Source organism: Perognathus longimembris, chromosome 13 (assembly GCF_023159225.1).
Source record: "Perognathus longimembris pacificus isolate PPM17 chromosome 13, ASM2315922v1, whole genome shotgun sequence".
Lineage (NCBI taxonomy): Eukaryota > Metazoa > Chordata > Mammalia > Rodentia > Heteromyidae > Perognathus > Perognathus longimembris.
In genome coordinates, this window is record NC_063173.1 from 49568569 (window position 1) to 49592611 (window position 24043).

General features: G+C 40.0%; 3 protein-coding genes across 3 annotated transcripts; all 3 read left to right on the top strand.

Annotated features, from left to right (window-relative positions):
* Positions 1-3682: 3682 nt before the first annotated feature.
* On the top strand, positions 3683-4609 carry LOC125362482 (olfactory receptor 4B1-like). Its single transcript, XM_048361319.1, has one exon. The coding sequence runs from the start codon at positions 3683-3685 to the stop codon at positions 4607-4609; it is 927 nt and encodes a 308-aa protein (XP_048217276.1).
* An 8843-nt stretch (positions 4610-13452) lies between these two features.
* Positions 13453-14382, top strand: LOC125361612 (olfactory receptor 4B1-like). Its single transcript, XM_048360174.1, has one exon. The coding sequence runs from the start codon at positions 13453-13455 to the stop codon at positions 14380-14382; it is 930 nt and encodes a 309-aa protein (XP_048216131.1).
* An 8393-nt stretch (positions 14383-22775) lies between these two features.
* Positions 22776-23705, top strand: LOC125362483 (olfactory receptor 4X2-like). The gene has a single exon (XM_048361320.1). It carries the CDS (start codon positions 22776-22778, stop codon positions 23703-23705), a length of 930 nt encoding a protein of 309 aa, XP_048217277.1.
* The last annotated feature ends 338 nt before the right edge of the window (positions 23706-24043 follow it).

Consider the following 24043-nt stretch of genomic DNA (forward strand, 5'->3'; position numbering starts at 1 on the left):
AACACTTACCCTTATATAGATATCTTTCCTATTCCTTTTTGTGATTTTCCCTAGACATTGATTTTGTTTTCTAAGTGTTCCCAGAACCACTAGTGATTTTTTCTTGGGGGTGAATATGACCATTGAATTACAATAATAACCACACATCTATATTGTTAAAGATAGCTGAGTGTTTTGTAAGGAACGCCAGTTTTGGAGTAGAGATCCTGGCAAATAGCTACAGTGTGGTTTGGGAAATCCAATTAATTTCTCTCTGCCGCTGTTGCCTCATTGTGTGAAGAGAGTTCTCAATGATGTCTTTAGATTTTCTTTGGAGCTCTACTGTTAAGAGTGGCTTGCCTGAGAGAGGCCTTGGATGTTGTTCATTGGGGGTCTTCAGTGAGAAATCAGCTGGGGGATATCATTATTTCAGAGTCTTGCTTGCTCAAGGACCCCAGCCCGTTTATACAGGGCGGAACAAGTCCTTTGTAGTGGTTATTCCAGCAGAGTCACTCACTTCATGCTGAATTAGAGACACATAGGATGTATTTGAGATCAACCTGATCATGTTTCAAGGCATAGCAAGAGCAACCACAGCTCTTCTGATCTGAAGGTAGGTGATGGGACTCAGAAGTAAGGTATGAAGCTTCTCAGTAGCCTAAGATATTGGGCAACTGTTTTTTTTTTTTGGCTGATTAAGCAGACTCTTAATGGTGTTTAGGAATCTGCAATTTTTGCAGGCACCCCAAATTATTTAGATGCTTATGGTTCAAGAATCACATTAAAAAACTTCATTTATTTTGACTAGCTATCCATCATTGTTCTAGCCAGTCTTTTCTTTCCTCCCCCATCCTTTACCTCCCATTCTCACTTTACAAATTTCAACATTATCAAATACTTTGTTCTGTAAATGAATGGAAATGTGAATATAAATACATATAATATAAGGAATAACATTGAAAGAACCTTTTTATTGCAGTGCAGGACCTCATAGATGCCAGGCAACCTTCTACTCCTGAGTTACACTCGATTTTTGAGGTCATGATTCAAAAGTCACATGTCTGAGCCTTGTCATTTTGTTAAGTTAGCATGCCAAAAGCTATTCCATCTTGTTCTTCAATCTTTGTGAAGAGGTCTTTGTTTCTGAGGTGTGTATGGTAAGTTGTCTTCTATCCTTGTTTGTCTGCCTTGCTGTTTGCTCTATCCCCCACTTCCTAGATGTCACATAGTAGAAACTTGATGAATATTTGTTGGATAAATAGATGCTTTCTAAAACTATGATGAATATTTCTGATAATTATCTTGTATCCCTTATAAATGACAGACTCCTCTTAGAGTCCCTATTCTGCTAACTGATTTTTTTTAAGAACTGAAAGAGTCCATTAAAAAATTAGGTGGCGGTCTTGTGGTTCTTTTATTGTGATGAGAAAATACAATTATTTATTATTTATATTGTAGAAAAAAGTACAGAGTATAAGATGTGATTTTGCAAGTCTTATAATTTGGAGGTTATGTGGGAATTTATTTAGGAATGAACAAGTTGGGGCCTCGATGACGGCATGAATTCTATTACTTTGGCATATACAGCTCTCTCATGATGGTCTCTATTGGGATAAAGCACAACAGATCACTTGACATATATTTTGTACATGCTGAGTTTGTCTTTTATAAGCTGGTCATGTTTTCTTACCTAGGTAAGAAGTGATTCAGCAGGTAAGTAATGGAGATAGTGGGAAGGGATGATTGGGGTAATAGGGGCGAGAGAAAAAGATATAGACAGACGGACAGACAGGTAGGTAGATAGAGACACAGAGAGAGAGAGAGACAGACAGAGAGAAATGAAATGTTCTCTGCACCATTTCACTTTAATGAAAAAGGAATGAACTATTGACATATATCGTCTTGATGAAATATCTGGAGAATCATACTAAGTGAAGAAAGCAAATTCATATGTTGTGTGATTCTTTTGAACACAGCAGTCATTATAGAAATGGACAACTATACAATTTCATAGTGTTAATCAGCAGTTAAAGAGACAGTGGGTTTTGCATGGCATCATTAGAGATACCAATGACCTAATGACATAAAATGACATAAAAGTCATAGATCTTTTTCTTTCACAAGTACATATGCATTTTCAATTATGTCAAATTAAAAATGTGGTATTGCTAAGTTGAATGAATAAAGAACAAACCTCTAAGGAACAAAGTATATATCTCACTAGAGATGGATGGAATAATGGTGAAAAAATTACACAGAGAAGTATAAATAATTAAAACAAGTAAAATAAATTTTAAACAAAATGGATCATTGAAACAAAAATATTGAAAGAAAAACTAGCAAATGGTAGAACAAACTTGATTTGTCCATAAATGTATGAAACCTATTATATGAATTTCTCTTTCATTCTCTAGGTATAGCTCAAAAACAGGATTTCCATATTTCTTATATAATTTAATAATCCATAAAGAGCAAGGATACCTGTTGTTGGTTGGTCACTTGACTGTGATAGGATGAGACTTTAACTCAAATTTCAAATATTTCTTTTTTTAATTTTTTTTATTATCAAACTGAATTACAGAGAGGTTACAGTTTCATACATTAGGCATTGGATACATTTCTTTTTTTTTTTTTTTTTTTTTTGCCAGTCCTGGGCCTTGGACTCAGGGCCTGAGCACTGTCCCTGGCTTCTTCCCGCTCAAGGCTAGCACTCTGCCACTTGAGCCACAGCGCCGCTTCTGGCCGTTTTCTGTATATGTGGTGCTGGGGAATCGAACCTAGGGTCTCGTGTATCCGAGGCAGGCACTCTTGCCGCTAGGCTATATCCCCAGCCCCTGGATACATTTCTTGTACTGTTTGTTACCTCGTCCCTCATTCCCCCCTCTCCCCTCCCCCTTTCCCTTTCCCACCCCCCCCATGAGTTGTTCAGTTGTTCAGTTCATTTACACCAAACAGTTTTGCAAGTATTGCTTTTGTAGTTGTTTGTCCTTTTTTACCCTGTGTCTCTCGATTTTGGTATTCTCTTCCAATTTCCTAGTTCTAATACCAGTATACCCGGTTTCCAATATACTCAGATAAGATACAGAGATAGTGTAGGTACAAACCACAGGAAGGTGATACAAGAAGATCATCAATAATAGAGGCTACAGTTACATATGGCACGTTGAAAGTAGTTACAACTGTGATATAACAATCGTTTCCATAACATGGAGTTCATTTCACTTATAGTGTTATATTTCAGTGAACAATTCCCAACCCTTGGCATTTTCTACCATCTATTTCTTCCCCAACTATCTCCTTCAAGTTTCTTAGTTTAGTTTTTATATATGTACATTGTGTCTTTATGACTGTAATTGCTCAGCATTCCTCTTTCAATCATTTACCCACATCTTTTTTTTTTAATCTCCCATACCCCTCAATCAAGACATCTTTCCTGGTTGTCTTTTGGTTGAATTACTCAGAGTGGTTCTAAGTGCCAGAATTTACTATCCTCTGATTATGAGACTCTATCCACTTTTCTGAACTCCTGTTTACTAGTATAGAATTAAGTTAATTAAAATGACATAAACTGTTTAATTTTGAATGGGTAGGTACTGGCTAAATGTATGATTACTAAGCAGTATATACTCCCCGAAGTTCAGTAAATGAGATGAGTTGGTTCTGTGGTGATTTATTTCAGGAATCTCATTATCCGACATCCAGTATGGTGGCTACAACTAATGTGACTGAGTTAATTATTGCTGGCCTCTTCCAGGACCCAGAGGTGCAGAGAGCATGCTTTGTGTTGTTTCTTCCTGTGTACCTGGCCACAGTGCTGGGCAATGGCCTCATTGTTGTGACGGTCAGTGTCAGTAAGAGTCTGCGTTCCCCCATGTACTTCTTCCTCAGCTCCCTGTCCATGGTGGAGATCTGCTACTCCTCTACTGTGGTGCCCAAATTCATCACTGATCTACTTGCCAGGATAAAAACTATCTCTCTGAAGGGCTGTCTGGCTCAGATATTCTTCTTCCACTTCTTTGGGGTAGCTGAGATCCTGTTACTTGTGGTGATGGCCTATGACCGCTATGTGGCCATCTGCAAACCTCTTCATTACATGAACATTATGAGCCAATACCTGTGTCACATGCTGGTGGCTGGTTCCTGGCTGGGAGGATTTTTTCACTCCATAATTCAAGTTCTCATCGCTATACAGTTGCCTTTCTGTGGTCCCAATGTGATTGACCACTACTTCTGTGATCTCCAGCCATTATTCAAGCTGGCCTGCACTGACACCTTTGTAGAGGGAGTGATTGTATTGGCCAATAGTGGCCTAATTGCTTTGTTCTCTTTCCTTATCCTTATGTCCTCCTACATTATCATTTTGGTCAACCTGAGGAAGCAATCTGCAGAGGGCAGGCGCAAGGCCCTCTCCACCTGTGCCTCCCACATCACTGTGGTCGTCTTGTTCTTTGGACCTGCCATCTTCCTCTATATGCGCCCCTCCTCCACCTTCACTGTGGACAAGCTGGTAGCTGTGTTCTACACGGTCATCACTCCCATGCTGAATCCCATCATCTACACACTCAGAAATGCAGATGTAATAAATGCCATGAAGAAGTTGTGGGGCAAAAAGTTCTTAGGGGTAGGGTGAAAGGAAAGAGAGCAGATATCAGAAAATCAATTTGATTGTTGTTGAAATTAATATTTGCTTTTTTGAAAGAATTGCAGCAATGGCCATAAGGATACAATTTTACCTCGTCTTTGATTCCCATTAGCAATGGAAGACACTGATATCCAGATGGAATGGTCAAGGAAAGTGGTCAGATATTCTTTCTCTCAGAATCCCATGGAATTTGATTGGCTCAATGATGTCCACCATAATCATGGTTTTGGCTAATTCTTTTGTTTGTGTGTGTTGATCCTGGGGTTTGAACTCAGGGCCTGGGTGCTGTCCCTGAGCTCTTGTGCTTAAGTCTTATGACTGGTGCTCTACCTCTTAAACCATGCCTCAAATTCTAGCTTTTTGTTGGACAATTTGAGATAAGAGTCTCTTGGATTTGTCTGCCCAGGCTGTGTTCAAACTACGGACTTCAAATCTCAAGTTTCTTAGGAAATAGCCACCAACACTCGGATGGAAGAATTACTTTTAAATTCCAAAAAATTTATCAAAATGTTCTCCCCTGTACTGGGGGATATTGAGGAATATTTTCTAATTTCTATAGTACAGAAGAATAGCTATGATTGACAACAATCATTTTAAATGTCTAAAAATCACTAGTAGGAAATATGGCTTTCATCAACACAAAGAGATGCAAAATATTTAAGGTGATAGATACACCATTACACTCTGTACCCACAATTATGTGCAATGGCTATGTAACAATGGAAATGCAAATGATTTTATTTATGTTTATAATTTTTTTGAGCCAAAGCCAGCCAAACGCTGGTGGCCGATGCCTATAATCCTGGCTACTGGGGAGGGTGAACTCTGAAGATTGCAGTTCAAGTCAGCTTGGGCAGAAAAGTCTGTGAGACTTAGCTCCACTTCCCTTTTGGCCACATCCAGCATCTGTTGTTATTAGTTTTCTTGATAATGGACATTCTTACAATGTCCATTCAAAACAATGCTGTTTTGACTTGCATTTCTTTTATGGCCAGTGATGTTGAGCATGTCTTCCTGTGTCTCTTGGCCATTCTCATTTCCTCTTCACGGAAATCTCTTTTTAAGTCTTTAGCCCACTTATTAATGGGTCAATTGCTTCTTTGGGGATTTGTTTTAGGGGAATTTAGTTTTAGTCCTAACAGATGATTACAATAGCTCAATAGCTATGTACATGTGTTCACATAAGATGATGCTCAGTGAACTGAAGTACAAGTTATGGAAACAAGTGGTTTATTATTCTTGCTGTTATTTTCAATGTACTAAGTGAAATTGTTCCTTTTACTTTTTTTCCCCCTTATGATTTAACCCCTGTTGTCACTGTAGTTGACTTTGGTACCCTGGACATTGTATATATGTTTATCTGAATTAGGAAAGGGTAGGGAATCCTCAATGGGGAGACAAAAGGTAAAAGGCAAACAAATGCAACATCAATACTTACAAGACAATATGTTGTAAACCAATTGTACAACTGGGGGGGCGGATTACAGAGGAGGGAAGGTGGGAGAAAAATGAAGATGGAGGCAACAAGTTTGACAAGAAATGTGCTCACTATTATGTAACTATAACCCTTCTGTACATTATCTTGACAATAAATTTTTTTTTTTTTTTTTTTTTTTTTTTTTTTTTTTTTTTGGCCAGTCCTGGGCCTTGGACTCAGGGCCTGAGCACTGTCCCTGGCTTCTTTCCCGCTCAAGGCTAGCACTCTGCCACTTGAGCCACAGCGCCGCTTCTGGCCGTTTTCTGTATATGTGGTGCTGGGGAATCGAACCTAGGGCCTCGTGTATCCGAGGCAGGCACTCTTGCCACTAGGCTATATCCCCAGCCCTTGACAATAAATTTTTTTTAAAAAAAGAGAGCAATTAAAAAAAAGAAAGCAACAAGGTCTGGGTGCATGGTTCAAGTGGTAGAGTGCTGTGCTAGCAGTAGGAGGTCCTGAATTCAAACCTAAGTACTGCTAAAGTGAAAAGAAAACCAAGAATGGTATTACCACTTGTAAAGAAATGGAAAGACCTGGAAACCATTATATTAAGTGAAGTAAGTCAGGATCAGAGAGACAAAGGATGCATGTTTTCCTTTGTATGTGGAAGCTAGATTGAGTTTATAAACATAAGTAAATATTTCGGGAAGTATACAAGTATATACAAATGTATTAACTGAAATGTGGTAGATTCAAGGGGAGATCTTTTGAATAATTTATTTCATTAGAAAGGCAAAATTAAACTTCAGCAAAATAAAACATCAGGAAGTGGGTACTCAAAAGGGGGTGGGGTAGGGTCAAGGGGAAAAGTGTAGGTAAATGGAGTGGAGAAGGGAAGAGAAGGCAGTCTAGAATCCAATGTATATCCTACAGAATTAAGAAGAGCAATGGAAGGAGAGGATGGGGAGGGATGGGTGAGAATGTTGAAAGGGGTGACATTGATCAAGATAGACTGTATTCACAGACTGATTTGTTAAATGGCAGTTTCTTTGTACAACTACTTAAATAATAAATAAAAAAACTCAAAACAACATACATTTTACTTGGGAAATACAAAGTTAGTGCTTTCTAGAAGGGGATAATTTTATTTTTGTCTAGATGAAAATAATGCAAAAAGTTAGACAAATTCTTGAAGATTGCCCATTCAGGCCTCTATGTTAGTCTCTGTGATGTAACATGTACATTTTTCCTGTTTTGGAGTTACTGGGGCTTGAGCTCAGGGCCTCAGTCTTTTCCTTTTTGAATTTTTATTGTAAAGGTGATGAACAGACAGGTTAAAGTTACATAGGTCAGGCAGGGAAGGAGTATATTTCTTCTTGAACAGTGTCACCTCTTCCCTCACTTTCTCCCACTGTTTTCCTCCCTACCACCCCTTCCTCAAATTTTATAGCTCATTTCCAACATGGTATCTAGTAAGTATCACTGCTGAGTCACCCCACCATTTTTGTGCTTCCTCTTCTAGGGCCTCTGTCTTGATTGGCAATTGCTCTTCCTCTGAGTCATGCCTCCAGCTCTTTTGTAAATGAGGTATTTATTTATTTATTTATTTATTTATTTATTTATTTATTTATTTATTTATTTATTGCCAGTCCTGGGGCCTGAACTCAGAGCCTGAGCACTGTCCCTGGCTTCTTTGTGCTCCAGGTTAGCACTCTACCACTTGAGCCACAGCACCACTTCTGGCTTTTCCTATATATGTGGTGCTGAGGAATGGAACCCAGGGCTTCATGTATACGAGGCAAGCACTCTGCCACGAGGCCACAGTCCCAGCCCACACTAGGTATTTTGAGGAAGGGCCTTGGTTTCTGCACAGGACAATTCCTAAACCACACTTTTTCCCCTTTAGGCTTCCCATGGTTATTACAACGACTGGCATGCACTACCATGCCCAACTTCTTTTGTTAAGAAGGAAACTTTCAGGTTTTTCTTCCTTGTACTGACCTGGAATTGTGAGCTTCCTAACTTGAGCCTCCCATGTATGCGGGATAACAACAATGCACCAATCATCCTAACTTTATGTACATTTATTTTCTTGTCTATTGGTGCTTTTTGGTGAAGGGAGATACAGGTTAAATCTTTCTTGTTGTTTTGCCTCTCAGATCCTCCAGGACATTGCCTTGTCCCACATCATTATGAGTAATTAAAAAATATGCAACTGGTGCCTTTTGGTGTTGGAATTATATAGACTGGTGCTGAATTTTCATTGCATTCACACACCCTTTTGTGTAGACCCACTGAAATAATATAGACAGCTTCCCTAGTAGATGGATAGAGCATAATAGGTATACACTATATGGTAAGGATTTTTTACCTTTCTCCTGTATAGGCAGGTTGAAGTTGTAGGCAGATAGCAGTTTCATTTATTTATTTGTACTAGTATGTGCTAATTGTACAAACATTTAGTTTAATATATCTATACATGCATATAGTATATTGCAGGTATTCAGTATTGTTATATATATACTATATAACTTTAATATATATGAAGTGTGTTAAACCAATACATTAATGTATTAACAATTAATAATATATAAATAATTAATAATATAGTAACAATAACATCACTATATTAAATCAAATTAGTATATGAATTATATACATATATTTAAACTTACTTTATTTTTCAGTTTTTGTACTAGTCCTGGCCTGGGTGCTGTCCTTGAGCATTTTGCTCAAGACTACCAGTGGAGCCACAGCTCTACTTCCAGCTTTTTTTTCCCCCTGTGGTATTGGAGATACCACAGGTGTCTTAGTTATGTAACTAATTATTATGTAACTAATTATTATGTATGTATTATTAGTTATGTAACTAATTATTAGTTATGTAACTAATTCCGTATCTTAGATGAATGGATCAAGAAAATGTAGTATATATGCACAGTGGGATTCTATGCTTCCACCAGAAAGAATGACATCATCTCATTCATAAGGAAATGGAAAGACTTGGAGAAAATCATATTAAGTGAAGTAAGCCAGACCCAAAGAAACATAAGCTCCATGGTTTCCTTCATTTGTAATAATTAGTACCTGTCTAGGATAGTCCTAGCAGAGGATCACAATAGCTCAATAGCAATGTACATATGACCATACAAAATGAAGCTAATTGAAATGAATTCAAAGATATGAAAACAAGAGGGGCTTCTTTTTTTAGTGTACTGTTATTTCTATTTTCTTTCATTCCCCTCCCCCCCTCAATTTATTCCCTGTGGTCAATGTTTCTGATTTCAGTACCCTTTGTCTTATATGTAAGATTATCTGATTTGGGGATGGGAAGGGAAGGCACAGAAATGGTGTGACAAAGGGTGAACCAATTCAGTAGTGAAACCCTAGACACTATGTTGGAAATAAACTATACAACTTGAGGGGGAAGGAGGGGCTCAGGAGGAGAAAAATGGGAGAGAATGAGGGAGGGAGTGACACTGTTCAAAAGGGAATGTACTCATTACCTGAGTTATGTAACTGTAACCCCTCTGGATAATAATAATAATAGTAATAATAATAATAAAGAGTCCACTCCTGATCCAAACTGTGGCTGTAATTCAGGGTCAAGTATGAGAATGCTTCCATGTCAGTGCCCTAATTGCTCTTAGGTTGAATGTCTCAGGCTCTTATTAACCAGCTCTTCCTACTCACCCAGCCCAGTCACCCTCCCAAAGTCTCACCTCAAAGTGAGGCTCACTTTCTGAATACATACCTCTGAGTAATGTAGATTTCACTAATATTCATATGTTGATGATTCTTCTACTTAGGCTCTAGCCGGGATCTTCTATTTATATATCCAACTACTTTGTCAGTAATTCTGTTTCAAATTTTGAAATGCCATTTTATTTAGCATGTTCCTAACTGAACTCTTAATCTTTCCCTGCTCTCCTCCAGTCATTCACATCTCAAGAAATGGCAATTCACGTTGGTTCCTCAATGCTAAAACCTTGATTTATCTTTCTCAAAATTCAGAATTGTTAGTTATACCTTTAAAGTAGGCCCAGAGAATCTAACCATCACTTAATTTCTTTAATGGTAGTATTTTAGACTAGGTCATAATCCTTTAAAAATGAATTATTGTGACAAGTCTCCCTACTGGTTTCTTGTATTCCCCATGGATTCTCCATTGTTCTCAAGACAGCAGCATAAAATTGCTTTTCTTTACTGCTTTATATAAAATAGCCCCAAGCATTTCTATAAGTCTGATTCATTTTTCTAACTTGGCCTTCTTTCTATCTGGGTTGCACACAGAATTGTAATTTTATACATTTGTCTGTACTATATTTTATACATTTGGTATGTACATGAGTTATGAAAATTTGAACTTCTGTGACTTAAGGCACTTTGTCAATTTTGGAACAGTGCTTAGCATTTTATAGGACTCAGTACTCCTTTGTGAATGAATGATGTGAAGAAGAACATCCCTCTAAATGGACATTGTAAAAATATTCCTGATCTTGAACACTATAGTCTTTCACAGAGAGACAGAGTTATGGGTAGAGTGCATGGTTTCATACATGCATATTACATATGAATACATGAATGTGAGAATTGAATGGCACAGTGAGGAAACTCTAGATGAACTCTGTCATTTGATACAGGGGTGGAAAAGGGAAAGTGAGAAGTTCTGTGAAATTACAAAACTATATTCAGATAACTCATCAGTTACTGAACAAGAGCTAATGCCCCGGACTCTTCGGTCTTTATTCATGCATCTTGGATTTAGATTAATAGATAAATATGGGGGAAAAGCCCTGTGTGTATACTCATTTCTCTTAGCCCCATGTGTTGCATCACTAAAACTCTACTGAAGTCATTAAGTCCATGAAGCAATTTCACCCTTTCCGTACAGCAGAGTGCATTTGGCGGCTCTTCACATTAATGAAAACAAATTCTATAGGGAACCTGGTCTCTGGATTATAGTGTGCTGTTTACGTTAAATAACTCATTAATCTCAGCATTGGTTAACAACTACTTGGATTTGAGTCACTTGGTGAATTTGTACATGACTGCAGGACTTAAAAACCTCTGGGTTTGTTGCTTTTTATGATTGCTTTCTAAAAATTGGTATAAATCTATATTGACTACTGAAACAGATCTACTGAATTTTCCTCTCTCTGATTTATCTTAAACATTATCTACCTGTGTTTCCTAAGAGCTCGCAGAACCACTGTCAATTTATGAAGAACCAGATGTTTGAATTATAGTCATTTTCATCACCTCGCTCCCTGAGGAAGCAACCTGCTGCTACAAAAGAGCACTGATTTCTAAGTGAGTACCTGGCAAGGAATTGACTAGAGTGTGCTTTCGGAACCTCAACCTCTCTCAGCCTCTGTCATCTCATCTGTGAAAGAGGAAGACATAGACGAATACCTGTAAATTCTTAATCACACTCAAGGGCCTTAGCTGAATAGAACTGGGGTCCACAGTGAGAAATCTCCTGTGTGGTCACACTAACCAAAGGGCTGTGTTTGCTCAAGAACAAGGATTTATAGCATTCCTTCTCAGTTTTTCTCTTTTCTTTGTTTTTGTTTCCCCCCTCAAACTAGAACCTCTCCTTGAGAAATGAACTGTTCTAGCCTTGTGGCCAACTTCATGCTGAACTGGAGACACCTTGCGTGTGTTTGGAATCAGTCTGGTCTTGTTTGAAGGCAGAGAAAGAAAGAGCAAAGAAACTCGTCTGACCTAAATAAAGGTAGGCAATGTGAGTGGAAGGACGCTTGCAGGGTGATCGGGCATTGAAGCATCTTTGGTACCACTTGCTTGTCAGACTTCTGTAACTTTACAACTTAATCCCATCAGCTCCAGGTCTCTCTTCTGTTTACACTTGTGAGTGAGGAGATGGAAAAGGCGAACTAATGAGTCTCATAGTCAGATCATCTACTCACTTAGCTACTTGTCTTCCTAGGTACCAGGACAGTCCTAAAGGCTGAGGGAGGTTGGTGCCCGCATCACACCGCCCTGATTGAGCAAGGCACAGAGAAATGGACTTAGTAATGAATCCATTTGTTGTGGTCATGAGTTCAATGTAATTTTTTTTGTGCTGAATCTACCTTCTTTGAAACTATTAACTCTTGCTTAGTTTCTTTATGTTTCTATGAATAGCTAATCTCCTTTTTCTTCTGCTTATGGTCGTGTTTCTTGACTCATAGTAGCTAGCCTTTCCAAATAGTTAAATAGCAGTGAGTCCTAATGGCTAGACAGAAAATCACAGATGTGTGTGTGTGTGTGTGTGCATGGACTGATGGAGAACAAAGGAGTCAGCTTGACTCTTCAGGGCATCACATGTATTATGCATATCCCTTGAAGTGCAAAGATTGGTAAGGGACTCTGCCCTGGGTAAAGGGAGCATGGGTGTAACTGAGGAAAGAAGACAATGCAGAGAACCTGGGAAAGGAGAGGATGGCCAGTGAGGAGGGATGTCCCTGTGGGACAGAACAAGCCCAGAACAAGGAAGACAGCAGCTGTGGAATGCCCAGGGATGAGAGAGCTACACAAATGAAGACAGATAACACAGACACAGGTTAGTTATTCAAAAGGCCCACAAAGTTATGAAGATGGGACGAATTTTAGAGAACCCTGAAATACTAAGGGATGTTTCTAAGCCAATCAGAAATACTAATTCTGAGACCCAAATTTTATTTTATTTTTTTTGGAGGGGGCAAGATGATTTGGACAAATAACCATTTCCCTAAGTCTTCAATGTCTACCTTTTCTTTTGTGTGCTGATCCTGGGCCTTAAAATCACGGCCTGGTCGCTGCCCCAGAGCTTCTTTTGCTCAAGGCCAGTGCTTGACCACTTGAATCACAGCTCCACTTTTGACCTTTTCTGAGTAGTTTATGGGAGATAAACCAACTTTTCTGCCCTTGAACAGGAATCCTCAGATCTCAGCCTCCTGAGTAGCTAGGATCAATGTGAGCCATTAGTGCCTGGCTCAATATCTACTTAAAAAATTGGTTTATTTATTGTCAAGGTGATGTATCGAAAGGTTACAGTTTCATATGTAAGGCAGTGAGTACATTTCTTATCCAACTCGTTACCTCCTCCCTCATTTTTTTCCTGTCTTCCCCCTCCCGCATTCCCTCCTCCTCCCCATGACTTGTACAGTTGGTTTACAGCATAAAGATTTGTAAATTCAATATCTACTGTTAATTCTTCACTTTCTATTAATAAAAGTTAATTAAAATAAAGTGTTAGAGCATGTATATTTAACATCTATTGAGGATATTTGGTGAAGTGGAGAAGTAGTAAGCATATTGTAAGTTGGTTTTATCCTCTTTAGACGACATAAACAATGTGGATTCATGTCATGATCATTGGTTTCTTTCAGGCCTCTCAAATTCTGGCATCCAGCACCCCTGAACTGAGCCCATGGCTACTCAAAATAACGTGACTGAGTTGATTATCACTGGCCTCTTCCAAGATCCAGAAATACAGAGAGTGTGTTTTGTGTTTTTCCTTTGTGTGTACCTGGCCACAGTACTGGGCAATGGCCTCATTGTTGTGACGGTCAGTGCCAGTAAGAGTCTGCGTTCCCCCATGTACTTCTTCCTCAGCTACCTGTCTGTGGTGGAGATCTGCTACTCCTCTACTGTGGTGCCCAAATTCGTCACTGACCTACTTGCCAGGATGAAAACCATCTCTCTGAAGGGCTGTCTCACACAGATATTCTTCTTCCATTTCCTTGGTGTCACTGAGATCCTCCTGCTGACAGTGATGGCCTATGACCGCTATGTGGCCATCTGCAAGCCCCTGCACTATACAACCATAATGAGCCGGCCCGTGTGTCACCATCTAGTGGCAGGTTCTTGGCTGGGGGGCTTTTTTCACTCCATCATTCAGATTTTCATCACCATCCCCTTGCCCTTCTGTGGTCCCAATGTCATTGACCATTACTTCTGTGACCTCCATCCCTTATTCCAGCTTGCCTGTACTGACACTTTTGTGGTAGGGGTTATTATGTTTGTCAACAGTGGATTATTCTCTGTGTTCTCCTTTCTCTTTTTGGTTGCCTCCTATATTGTCATCCTGGTCCATTTGAGGAACCAGTCTGCGGAGGGGAGGCGCAAGGCCCTCTCCACCTGCGCCTCACACATCACTGTGGTCCTCTTGTTCTTTGGACCTGCCATCTTCCTCTACTTGAGGCCTGCCTCTACCTACACTGAGGACAAGCTGGTGGCTGTGTTCTACACGGTCATCACCCCCATGCTGAACCCCATCATCTACACACTCAGAAATGCAGAAGTGAAAAATGCCATGAGGAAGTTGTGGGGGAAGAAAGTAACCTCGAGGATGGAATGAAAATGAAAACACGAGACAGAAAGTAGCATGTACAGGGTGACTAGAGATGACAATTTTATTTAGTAATCTAAACAGCAGATGTAATCTAGGCATGCTTTTGTTGTATGAGAGTCAGGGATGGAGAAGGAGAGGAGAGCAGGGAGAGAAAGACAGGGATAGACACAGAGAGATCAATCATTATTCAGTCTAGTCTTGTCTCAGCTCCTTATGCAGTGCAGCCTGGCTTTAAACTCAAGATCATCCTACACAGCCTCTTAATGCTTGGAGTATAGGCATGTGTTACCATGCTGGATCCCAATAAACTCCATGGTATCATTTCAAACTCAGTCACAAGTAACAGTGTTTTGGAGCATATTCAAATTGGGCTACTTCCCATCTCTAAAAATCTCTAAGTGCAAGTGTGTAGACTTTAGGAATGAATGACCTGGAATGGAATTCTTCCCTGACATCAGGCAGCTATGTGGCCATACCTTCAGCTATGATATGTGGTAAGATATGGAGGCAAAAGCTCCTGGGTGTTTTGTTTTTGTAATAGTAGTTTTATTATTTTGGAGCATGTCGTATTATAAAGTGACTTAAAAGCTCCTGTTTTATCTTGTCTTCTCTACTTTATCTGGTTTCTTCCTTACCTTACTCTGATTTGAGTGCTGGAAATTCCATGGAGGGAAGTTTTATTTCACGAGCAAGAAGGGCACTGTTACATTACAAATGCCACTGGAAGGAGAAACACAAGAAGACTATGACATTAACATTAGCAAATCATTAATGTTTCAATCTGTGCACTCATATGACTTCTTTCTAAGGCAATGAGTGTCTGGGCTGGGTTAAGGCGGTCAGTTTTGATTAGGAAGACATTGGGTTATAAGTGTGGTTTAACCCGATGAACAATGACTTCAACCAAATTGAGTTCACTGCATAACCTGTGGGCTAGGAATGGCTTACTTCTTTTATTTTCTTTTCTGTCAGTTGTAAGGCTTTAACTCAGGGCCTGGGCACTGTCTCTGAGCAATTTTTGCTCAAGGTTTGCTCAATTTTTGCTCTACTACTTTGAGCTACAGTGCCACTTCTGGTTTTCTGGTGGCTAATTGGAGAGTCTCACAGACTTCCCTGACCAGGCTGGCTTTGAACCACAATCCACACATCTCAACCTCCTGAGTAGCTGGGATTACAGATGTGAATCACCAGTGCCCTGCTAGCTTATACATTTTTAAGTGGTGGGGAGAAAAATCAGAAAGAGAAAACTATTCTCTGACATGTGAGTTATATGAAATTTCAATTTTAGTGTCCCTACTGAAGTTTTATTGGATGACAGCCAGGCCCATATTTTACATGTTGCCTCGGTTGGCTTCTCTGCTGTAGTGGCAGAATTGACATCATGACAGAGGCTGTGTAGTCTACTAGGCACAAAATACTTAGTGATTTAATATTCAGTAACTTAATAATTTAATATTTAATAATTTAATCATTGACACAAAAATTTTTTGGTGTAAGCCAAAAATTATTATTTTTGCTTCCTCAAGGAAAAGTTTGGAGGTCAGTGGTTGGGACCCGATTCTGGGCTGGTGGCCCAGTGTGTTGCTGCTTCCTCATCTCCCTGCAGTTCCTTTCATGGTTGCAAGGTGCAGTATAGCAACAAGTCTAGGCACCATATCTTCACATGACGGGTAGAAGATCCCCAGGTTTTCTTTTTAGAGATAGTTCCACAAATTCCTCTTCACATATCTCTGTTTTTATTCTTATTGTCCTGAATGAGATCTTAAGTGTGCCAGTGGATGCAAAGGATTCTGGGAAAGTAAGTGTTGGCCAAAAGGAAGGGTTCTGCCTGGGTTGGCGTGTTGTATAGCTTTTATGTTTTGCTGAGGTCTGCAATGAGCAATGTATTTTGGGTGGGAAGCATTTTGTACTTTCTTGTAAACAGTGGATATCAAGGGCTTTCTATGCCATGGTGAATTTTCAATCAAATTCCTTCACTTTCCTAGGCCTCATCATGTCTGGATTTACTCTTTCACTCAAGGGATGGGGTTACAGGGAGTACACGAGGAATTGCACCAAGATGTGTTTTCACGTGTGTTTGTTTTCATGTGTGTTCTCCAGGCTAACCGGGGTCACATCCCGTTCTCAGCCTCACCATTCTGTGCCCGTGTCCTTTTCATGTGGCCTTGCACGGTGAGGGGCATGAAGCAGGAACTTGGTGGATGCTGAATGGACAAGGCATCCGAGTGCTGCCTCCATTGTCATCTGGGAAGGGACTGAGTCAGATACGAGGAGACAAGGAAGAATTTACTCATGAATTTATTTTGAGAAATAGCACAATTTGTCATAGCTAAAATATGGAACCAACCCAGATGCCCCTCAGTAGACGAATGGATCAGGAAAATGTGGTGGTACATATACACAATGGAATTTTATGCCTCTATCAGAAAGAATGACATTCCCCCATTCTTAAGGAAATGGAAGGACTTGGAAAAATTATACTAAGTGAAGTGAGCCAGACCCAAAGAAACATGGACTCTATGGTCTCCCTTATTGGGAATAATTAGCACAGGTTTAGGCTAGTCACAGCAGAGGATCACAAGAGCCTAATAGCTATGCCCCTATGAATGCATAAGATAATGCTAAGTGAAATGAACTCCATGTTATGGAAACGACTGTTATATCACTGTTTCAACATGCCATGTGAAACTGTAGCTTCTATTGTTGATGAACCTCTTGTATCCCCTTCCTGTGGTTGTACCCCCACTATCACTGCATCTTAGCTGAGTGCATTGGAAACTGTATATACTGGTATTAGAACTAGGGAAGTGAAAGGGAACATGAAAATCGAGAGACACATGATAAAAAGACAAACGACTCCAAAGGCAATACTTGCAAAACCGTTTGGTGTAAACCAACTGAACAACTCATGGGGGAAACTGAAAGGGGGGAGGGGGGGAATGAGGGAGGAGGTAACAAACAGTACAAGAAATGTACCTAAGGCCTAATGTTTGAAACTGTAACCTCTCTGTACATCACTTTGACAATAAAAAAAAGAAACAGATATACAGGTGGTGTTAGTGTATTGACTTGTGATAAAAAAGTACCTTACCCCCCTTCCCCCATCCCCAACCACGTGGAAATGTCTGAAGTGCACATTTGGGTCCGTGGCTCAACTTATATTTGAATAATGCCTTAGAAACATTTCAGAGTCCTTTCACATCTTAAATAGGATCTTAGGGGAACCCCATGAGATCAATGAGATGTTAGCTCATTATTGTTAATGTAAAATACATAGTTTTATATGAAGTTTTTGCTGTAAGGAAAAAAAGTCTGAAACAAGATTGAAGTCTTTAAGTGAACAATTCAGAGTGGGAACTTTACATTGAATTTCTGTATTCTTAATAGTGTCCATTCCCAGTATGCCTCATGACTCAAGATGGCTTGCAGGAGCTCCAATCATAATTTCAGCATTCCTTTTGTCAGAGAAATGAAGGGGACAAAATGAGTGACCATTACCTCTCCCTTGAAATTGTAACAACAGTTGGGTAGTATAATTTTTTTTCCAGGCCGGCATATGTTTGAATGAAAATTCAGAGGTCCTAATATTGTAGCAAAAAGGGAAATACTAGCAATTGATTCTAAGATAAATCAGGTGCAAGTCTGGGCTCAAATTCAGATATTCTGATGCTCAGAACAAATGCTTCCTCTATCTCAGCTAAGTTTTGTTTTATAACCCAGGTAAAATGTACAACCTGGTAAAATATAAAGACCTAAATGTACAACTGAAAGATTTTTGATGGATGTATACAATGGGTTACCAACATCCCAGACAAGATAGGGAATCTTTGTGGTATGCCAGAAACTTCCTGTGATTCCTTCCAGATACTTCTCACATCAGCTGGTACCTACCCATCTAATTTTTATCCACACGGATCTGTTTAGCTTCTTCATGCTTCCATGAAGGCCGTGTTCTCTGTATCCAGCTTCTTTCACTCATCTTTATTGTTTTTGAATTTCATCTGTGCTGTGGATTACAATAATTTCTTAGTGAATAGTATCTTCTTGCATGAAAGTGCTACAATTAAAATAAATATTATCTTGGTAGACCTGAGTTGATTTCAGTTTTTGACTGTTGTGAAGGGAAGATATAAGAAACATTCTTTACACTCCTGTTTTTAAAAGCATAAACAGTTGTCATTTATGTATTTTATTTGCAAAACAACACAAGAGGAATGTGTATGCTCATGTTCTTAATTCTAAAAGAGAAAGGACTAGTGGGGTTTCATTGAATTTGGAGAGAAAAGGGGATAGTCAGTGGTGAATAGTCACGAGATTAGGAAATAAAATTTGCCTTTTATGAAGTACAATGGGTAATTCTAAGTGAACAAGTACACTTTTATTATTTAATTCTTGTTGATACTTGCGTTTGAACTTAGAATCTAGCATTTGCTTGGCAAGTACTCTATCACTTGAGCCACTCCGCCAGCCCTACTTTTGCTGATTGTTTTGGAGATGGAGTCTCACAGACATCTCCACCTCCTGGACTGTGATCCTCTGGGACTCAGACTCCTGAGTGGCTAGGATAATAGGTGTGAGTCATTAATGCTCTGCTTATATCACAAAGATTTTAACAAATATAACAGTATAAGAAATGTATCCAAAGCCTAACGTATGAAACTGTAACCTCTCTGTACATCAGTTTGATAATAAAAATTGGAAAAAAAAAAGAAGGCTTTATACAGGGCAAGAGAAGAATTAGGAGGAGAGATAGCAAAAACAAAAAGCCTTTTGTGAGATTCATGAATTTGTGAGATAAACTGTAAATTGCAGGAGAAATCATGGCCTGAAGGCACCTCAGAACACCCCCCTGGAAATTGAGAGTAGTCAAGGAAGCATGATTTTTAACTTTTTAAAATAATACCTCCATTACTTATTTGACATATAAAATGGTATGCATTTAGCATGAAAAAAAAAGATTTTAACAAATATAGTTTCTCAGAGCAAACATTTATGCACCACATAAATTTTATCTTCCTTAGATTTATTAAGCCAAATATATCAATATAGAAAGTATTAAGGCTGACAGACTTTGATAAGTCTGTAATATATAAGCCTGCATATTACAGAATATATATATTTTATATAAATATTTAGAGATTTCCTGTTATTATTCACTAAACTTTCTGTTTCTATATAAAAGACACCAAATCGGTTCTTTGCTTATGCAAGAGCAATTGTCTCAAGCTTTTCCTTAAGTTGAATGACTCAAGTAGATTTCTAATGAATTGCTAGTTGAACTGATCTTTAACTTTAATCAATATTGAGTTAACATTTGGCAGTAGTGTTGTCAAAGAGCTAATTTCATTTTTCAAAGTGCTTTAAATGTCGAAAATGTTTGATCACAGGGAATTTAAAACATATACAGGTATAGTCCAAGAAATATATATCTACATATATATATATACATATGTTTATATACTCAACAGCCCATTTTATTTAATTTATTTATTTATTTATCTTTTTTCTATGTATTGTCAAAGTGATGTACAGAGAGGTTACAGTTTCATACGTTAGGCATTGGATACATTTCTTGTACTGTTTGTTACCTCCTCCCTCATTCCCCCTCCCCCTCCCCCTTTCCCTCTTCCCCCATGAGTTGTTCAGTTGGTTTACACCAAACCGTTTTACAAGTATTGCCTTTGGAGTCGTTTGTCTTTTTATCATGTGTCTCTCGATTTTCATATTCCCTTTCACTTCCCTAGTTCTAATACCAGTATATACAGTTTCCAATGCACTCAGCTAAGATGCAGTGATAGTGGGGGTACAACCACAGGAAGGGGATACAAGAGGTTCATCAACAATAGAAGCTACAGTTTCACATGGCATGTTGAAACAGTGATATAACAGTCGTTTCCATAACATGGAGTTCATTTCACTTAGCATTATCTTATGCATTCATAGGGGCATAGCTATTAGGCTCTTGTGATCCTCTGCTGTGACTAGCCTAAACCTGTGCTAATTATTCCCTATGAGGGAGACCATAGAGTCCATGTTTCTTTGGGTCTGGCTCACTTCACTTAGTATAATTTTTTCCAAGTCCTTCCATTTCCTTAAGAATGGGGGAATGTCATTCTTTCTGATAGAGGCATAAAATTCCATTGTGTATATGTACCACATTTTCCTGATCCATTCGTCTACTGAGGGGCATCTGGGTTGGTTCCATATTTTAGCTATGACAAATTGTGTTGTGATGAACATTGTTGTGCTGGTGGCTTTAGTGTGTTCTTGTTTGTGGTCTTTTGGGTAGATGCCCAAAAGTGGGGTCAACAGCCCATTTTAATGATGTGGTCAATTCAGGGAAAAATTTCTTTCATCTCTACCAGAGTCCTTCCACAGAAGCTCTATGGACACCATATTTGTACAATATTTTGTTTGATGGCATATGAAAATGGAGTAAACATCATTTGCTCACATTTCTCCTTGATTTCTGAGGTTGTAGGAGTTCTTCCTCCCCTGAGGTCTTCTGCTTGATGAGGAAGGGGTGAGGGTGCAGATCCCTGGGGACCCACATCTCCTTCCCTCATCATGCCTTCTCCCCTGCTGTTACTTAAGCAGAGTGAACTGGAGGCTGAGCTGCTTGAGTGCTCAGTTCTCCATGGAATATCTGTGAGGCAAGTCTCCTTTGCTTTTTGTTCCTATAGCAGTGGACATACAATCCGGTACCTCAGTTGCCATATTCTCAAGTCTAAGTTTACAAGGGAGCAGGCACCAGAGCACTGAGGGAGTCTCTGGTGTATTCCATGGGCCACATACTTCTGTTATGATTGGTTGGGAAGGCTGTGTGAGCTCAGGATTTCTTTTTTGTCTGTGTTCAGAACAGAAAAGGTTACTGTGGTAAGAAGAGCCAAGAAACAGCAGTTGGGGTCTTGTTTTGTGACTCTGGATGGCTTCACAGGTGGTGGTGGGCTCCACTTTGAAAGGAAAGGACTTGGTGTTGTGGGGAATGTGACACTTCATGATATGATTGCGGTGGGTCTTAGACACAAGCACCATGTGAGGCTGGGGATTCAAGGTACCATCTGGGTCCTTTGTTCTTTTCAATATTTATCAAACACCTCCAGGGCATCAAACTCAGTGATAAGATGGTTAGAGAAATACATATCCGTATGGGAAAATATAAGAAAATAAAAAAAAAGAAATGCATATCCTCTGTTTATTCCATTGACGTTCCCTAAATGCAATTTGGAGTCACTCCAGTGAGCACTGGAGATGGAGTGGTCTGGCATTTCTGCCCTCAGTGGGATGGGTGGTCCCATGGACCATTATAGTTCAGTGTTTGATTCCCAAAAGGCTTTAGGGAAGAGGAGCCACTGGTTATGAGGGTGTATGGGTTGAGGAGATGAATTTCTTGTCCCTGGAAGGAATCCAAGGAAATGTAGGCCTGGAATTTATCGCTGGAGGTAGAGATTATCAGACCGTTATAGTTTGGCCTCTGAGTCTCTGAGTAGTCAAAACATCTTTCTTTCTAGATATCATACAAGTCCTCCCTGGGAAAACTGGAGTGTGAATGTGGGGAGTCTAGACTTCCCAGCGATCTCTTCTTAGGATGGCTGCTGGGTAGAACTGTCTGGTGACCTAAGCATTTGAGCCTTGTCTCTGCCCTCTTTGTTTCTGAAATTGATGACAATGCGTTTTCTCCAGGACATGGTTTTTAATCAGCTTGGCCTACTGGGTTATCTTTTTGTGTGAGTGGAAATCATCTGGCTTGTGGCCTCATTGCGTGGATAAGCATGGTTCGGAGATACTTTGGTCAAGGGGCAGCTTGGACTAGGGAAGTCTGCAAATCTGCCAGAGAGCAGTCTGGTAGACCTCTGGAGGTGTTTGAAGCAAAGGCTCTTTGGAAATATGTTCTGGAGAAAAAGGGAGAACTGTGTACCAACTTCGGATCTTTCTTGGAGGAGATAAAGGCAGCTGGAAAGAGGATAATTGTGCATGGATTGAGCTAGCATTGTGGTAAAGGTTGAGGTCATGAGAAACCCTGTGTAGAAGGCAAATCTCTGGTGGGAAGCCGAAGTAGGATCTATATGCTATGACAGAGATCAGGTTTGTGATGGGTTGTATCAAGAGAGACACACCAGGACAGCTGAAGGGTACGTGGAGAGGTTGAGAACTTTGTTCTTCCAACCAAATAACATTGGCAGGAATCCATCTATCACTTGATGCTTTGTTAGTTCCTGTTATTCCAACCACAAATGATAACATTTGCACTTGTCACTTACTGATATTTCAATACTCACTCTCATACCAGAGATAACTGCAAGAGATATGATGTAATTTACCCATGTCATGAAGAAGTCTTTTGGTTTATATCATTTTAGGGCACACCACCCAAATTACTGCCTCTTAGTGATGACCACATGGCTAACATCTACAATGTAACTGAATTCCTATTTTTGGGACTTTCTTCTAACCGGGAGGTAGAGCAAGTTTGCTTTGTGATATTTCTGCTCTTGTACACAGCGATCATCCTGGGGAATCTCCTCATAGTGCTCACCGTGGTCACCAGCAGGAGTCTTGGTTCCCCTATGTATTTCTTCCTCAGCTATCTGTCTTTCGTGGAGATCTGCTACTCCTCCTCAACAGCTCCCAAACTCATCTCAGACCTGCTGGCTGAAAGGAAAGCCATAGCTCTATGGGGCTGCATGGCACAGCTTTTCTTCATGCACTTCTTTGGTGGCACTGAGATTTTCCTGCTCACAGTGATGGCCTATGACCGCTACGTGGCCATCTGCAAGCCCCTGCACTACACCAGCATCATGAACCGGAAGGTGTGTGCAGTCCTCGTGGGAGTAGCGTGGCTGGGAGGCTTCATGCATTCCTTGGCCCAGATCCTTCTCATCTTCCACCTGCCCTTCTGTGGCCCCAATGTCATTGACCACTATTTCTGTGACATTCTTCCCCTGCTTAAACTCGCCTGTGCAGACACATTCCTCATTGGGCTGCTGATCGTTGCCAATGGGGGCACCCTGTCTGTGATCAGTTTTGTGGTCCTCTTAGCATCCTATGTGGTCATTCTGTGTCACCTGAGGACTCAGAGCGCTGAGGGGAGGCGCAAAGCCCTCTCCACCTGTGGCTCCCACATCACCGTGGTTATCCTGTTCTTCGCACCCTGTGTCTTCATCTATATGAGGCCTTCTGCCACGCTGCCCATAGACAAATTGGTAGCCGTGTTCTATACAGTGATAACTCCCCTCCTCAACCCTGTCATCTATTCCCTGAGGAACTCGGAAATGAAGAAGGCGGTGAAAAAGCTGTGGATCCGCACAACAAAATGGAATGAAAACTAGAGGCCGAGCTGGACTTTAGACCTTGGGTTTGGAACGAATGCTGTTGCATTTTAAACTGGAGGGGTATTATAGTTAGGAAAATACACAGGACTCGATTGCTCTAGATTTATTCTAATTGATCTGCTCTTCAGAAGTTTTAGTTTTATTCATTGTATTTTCTTATGGAGGCAATGGAACAGAACAAGCCATTTGAGGTCCCTTCCTTCCTTCCTTCTTTCCTTCTTTCCTTCCTTCCTGCCTTCCTGCCTTCCTTCCTTCCTTCCTTCCTTCCTTCCTTCCTTCCTTCCTTCCTTCCTTCCTTCCTTCCTTCCTTCCTTCCTTCCTTCCTGCCTGCCTTC

Coding starts and splice junctions, on each gene's coding strand:
- LOC125362482 (XM_048361319.1), top strand. CDS start 3,683: ATGGTGGCTACAACTAATGTGACTGAGTTAATTATTGCTGGCCTCTTC.
- LOC125361612 (XM_048360174.1), top strand. CDS start 13,453: ATGGCTACTCAAAATAACGTGACTGAGTTGATTATCACTGGCCTCTTC.
- LOC125362483 (XM_048361320.1), top strand. CDS start 22,776: ATGGCTAACATCTACAATGTAACTGAATTCCTATTTTTGGGACTTTCT.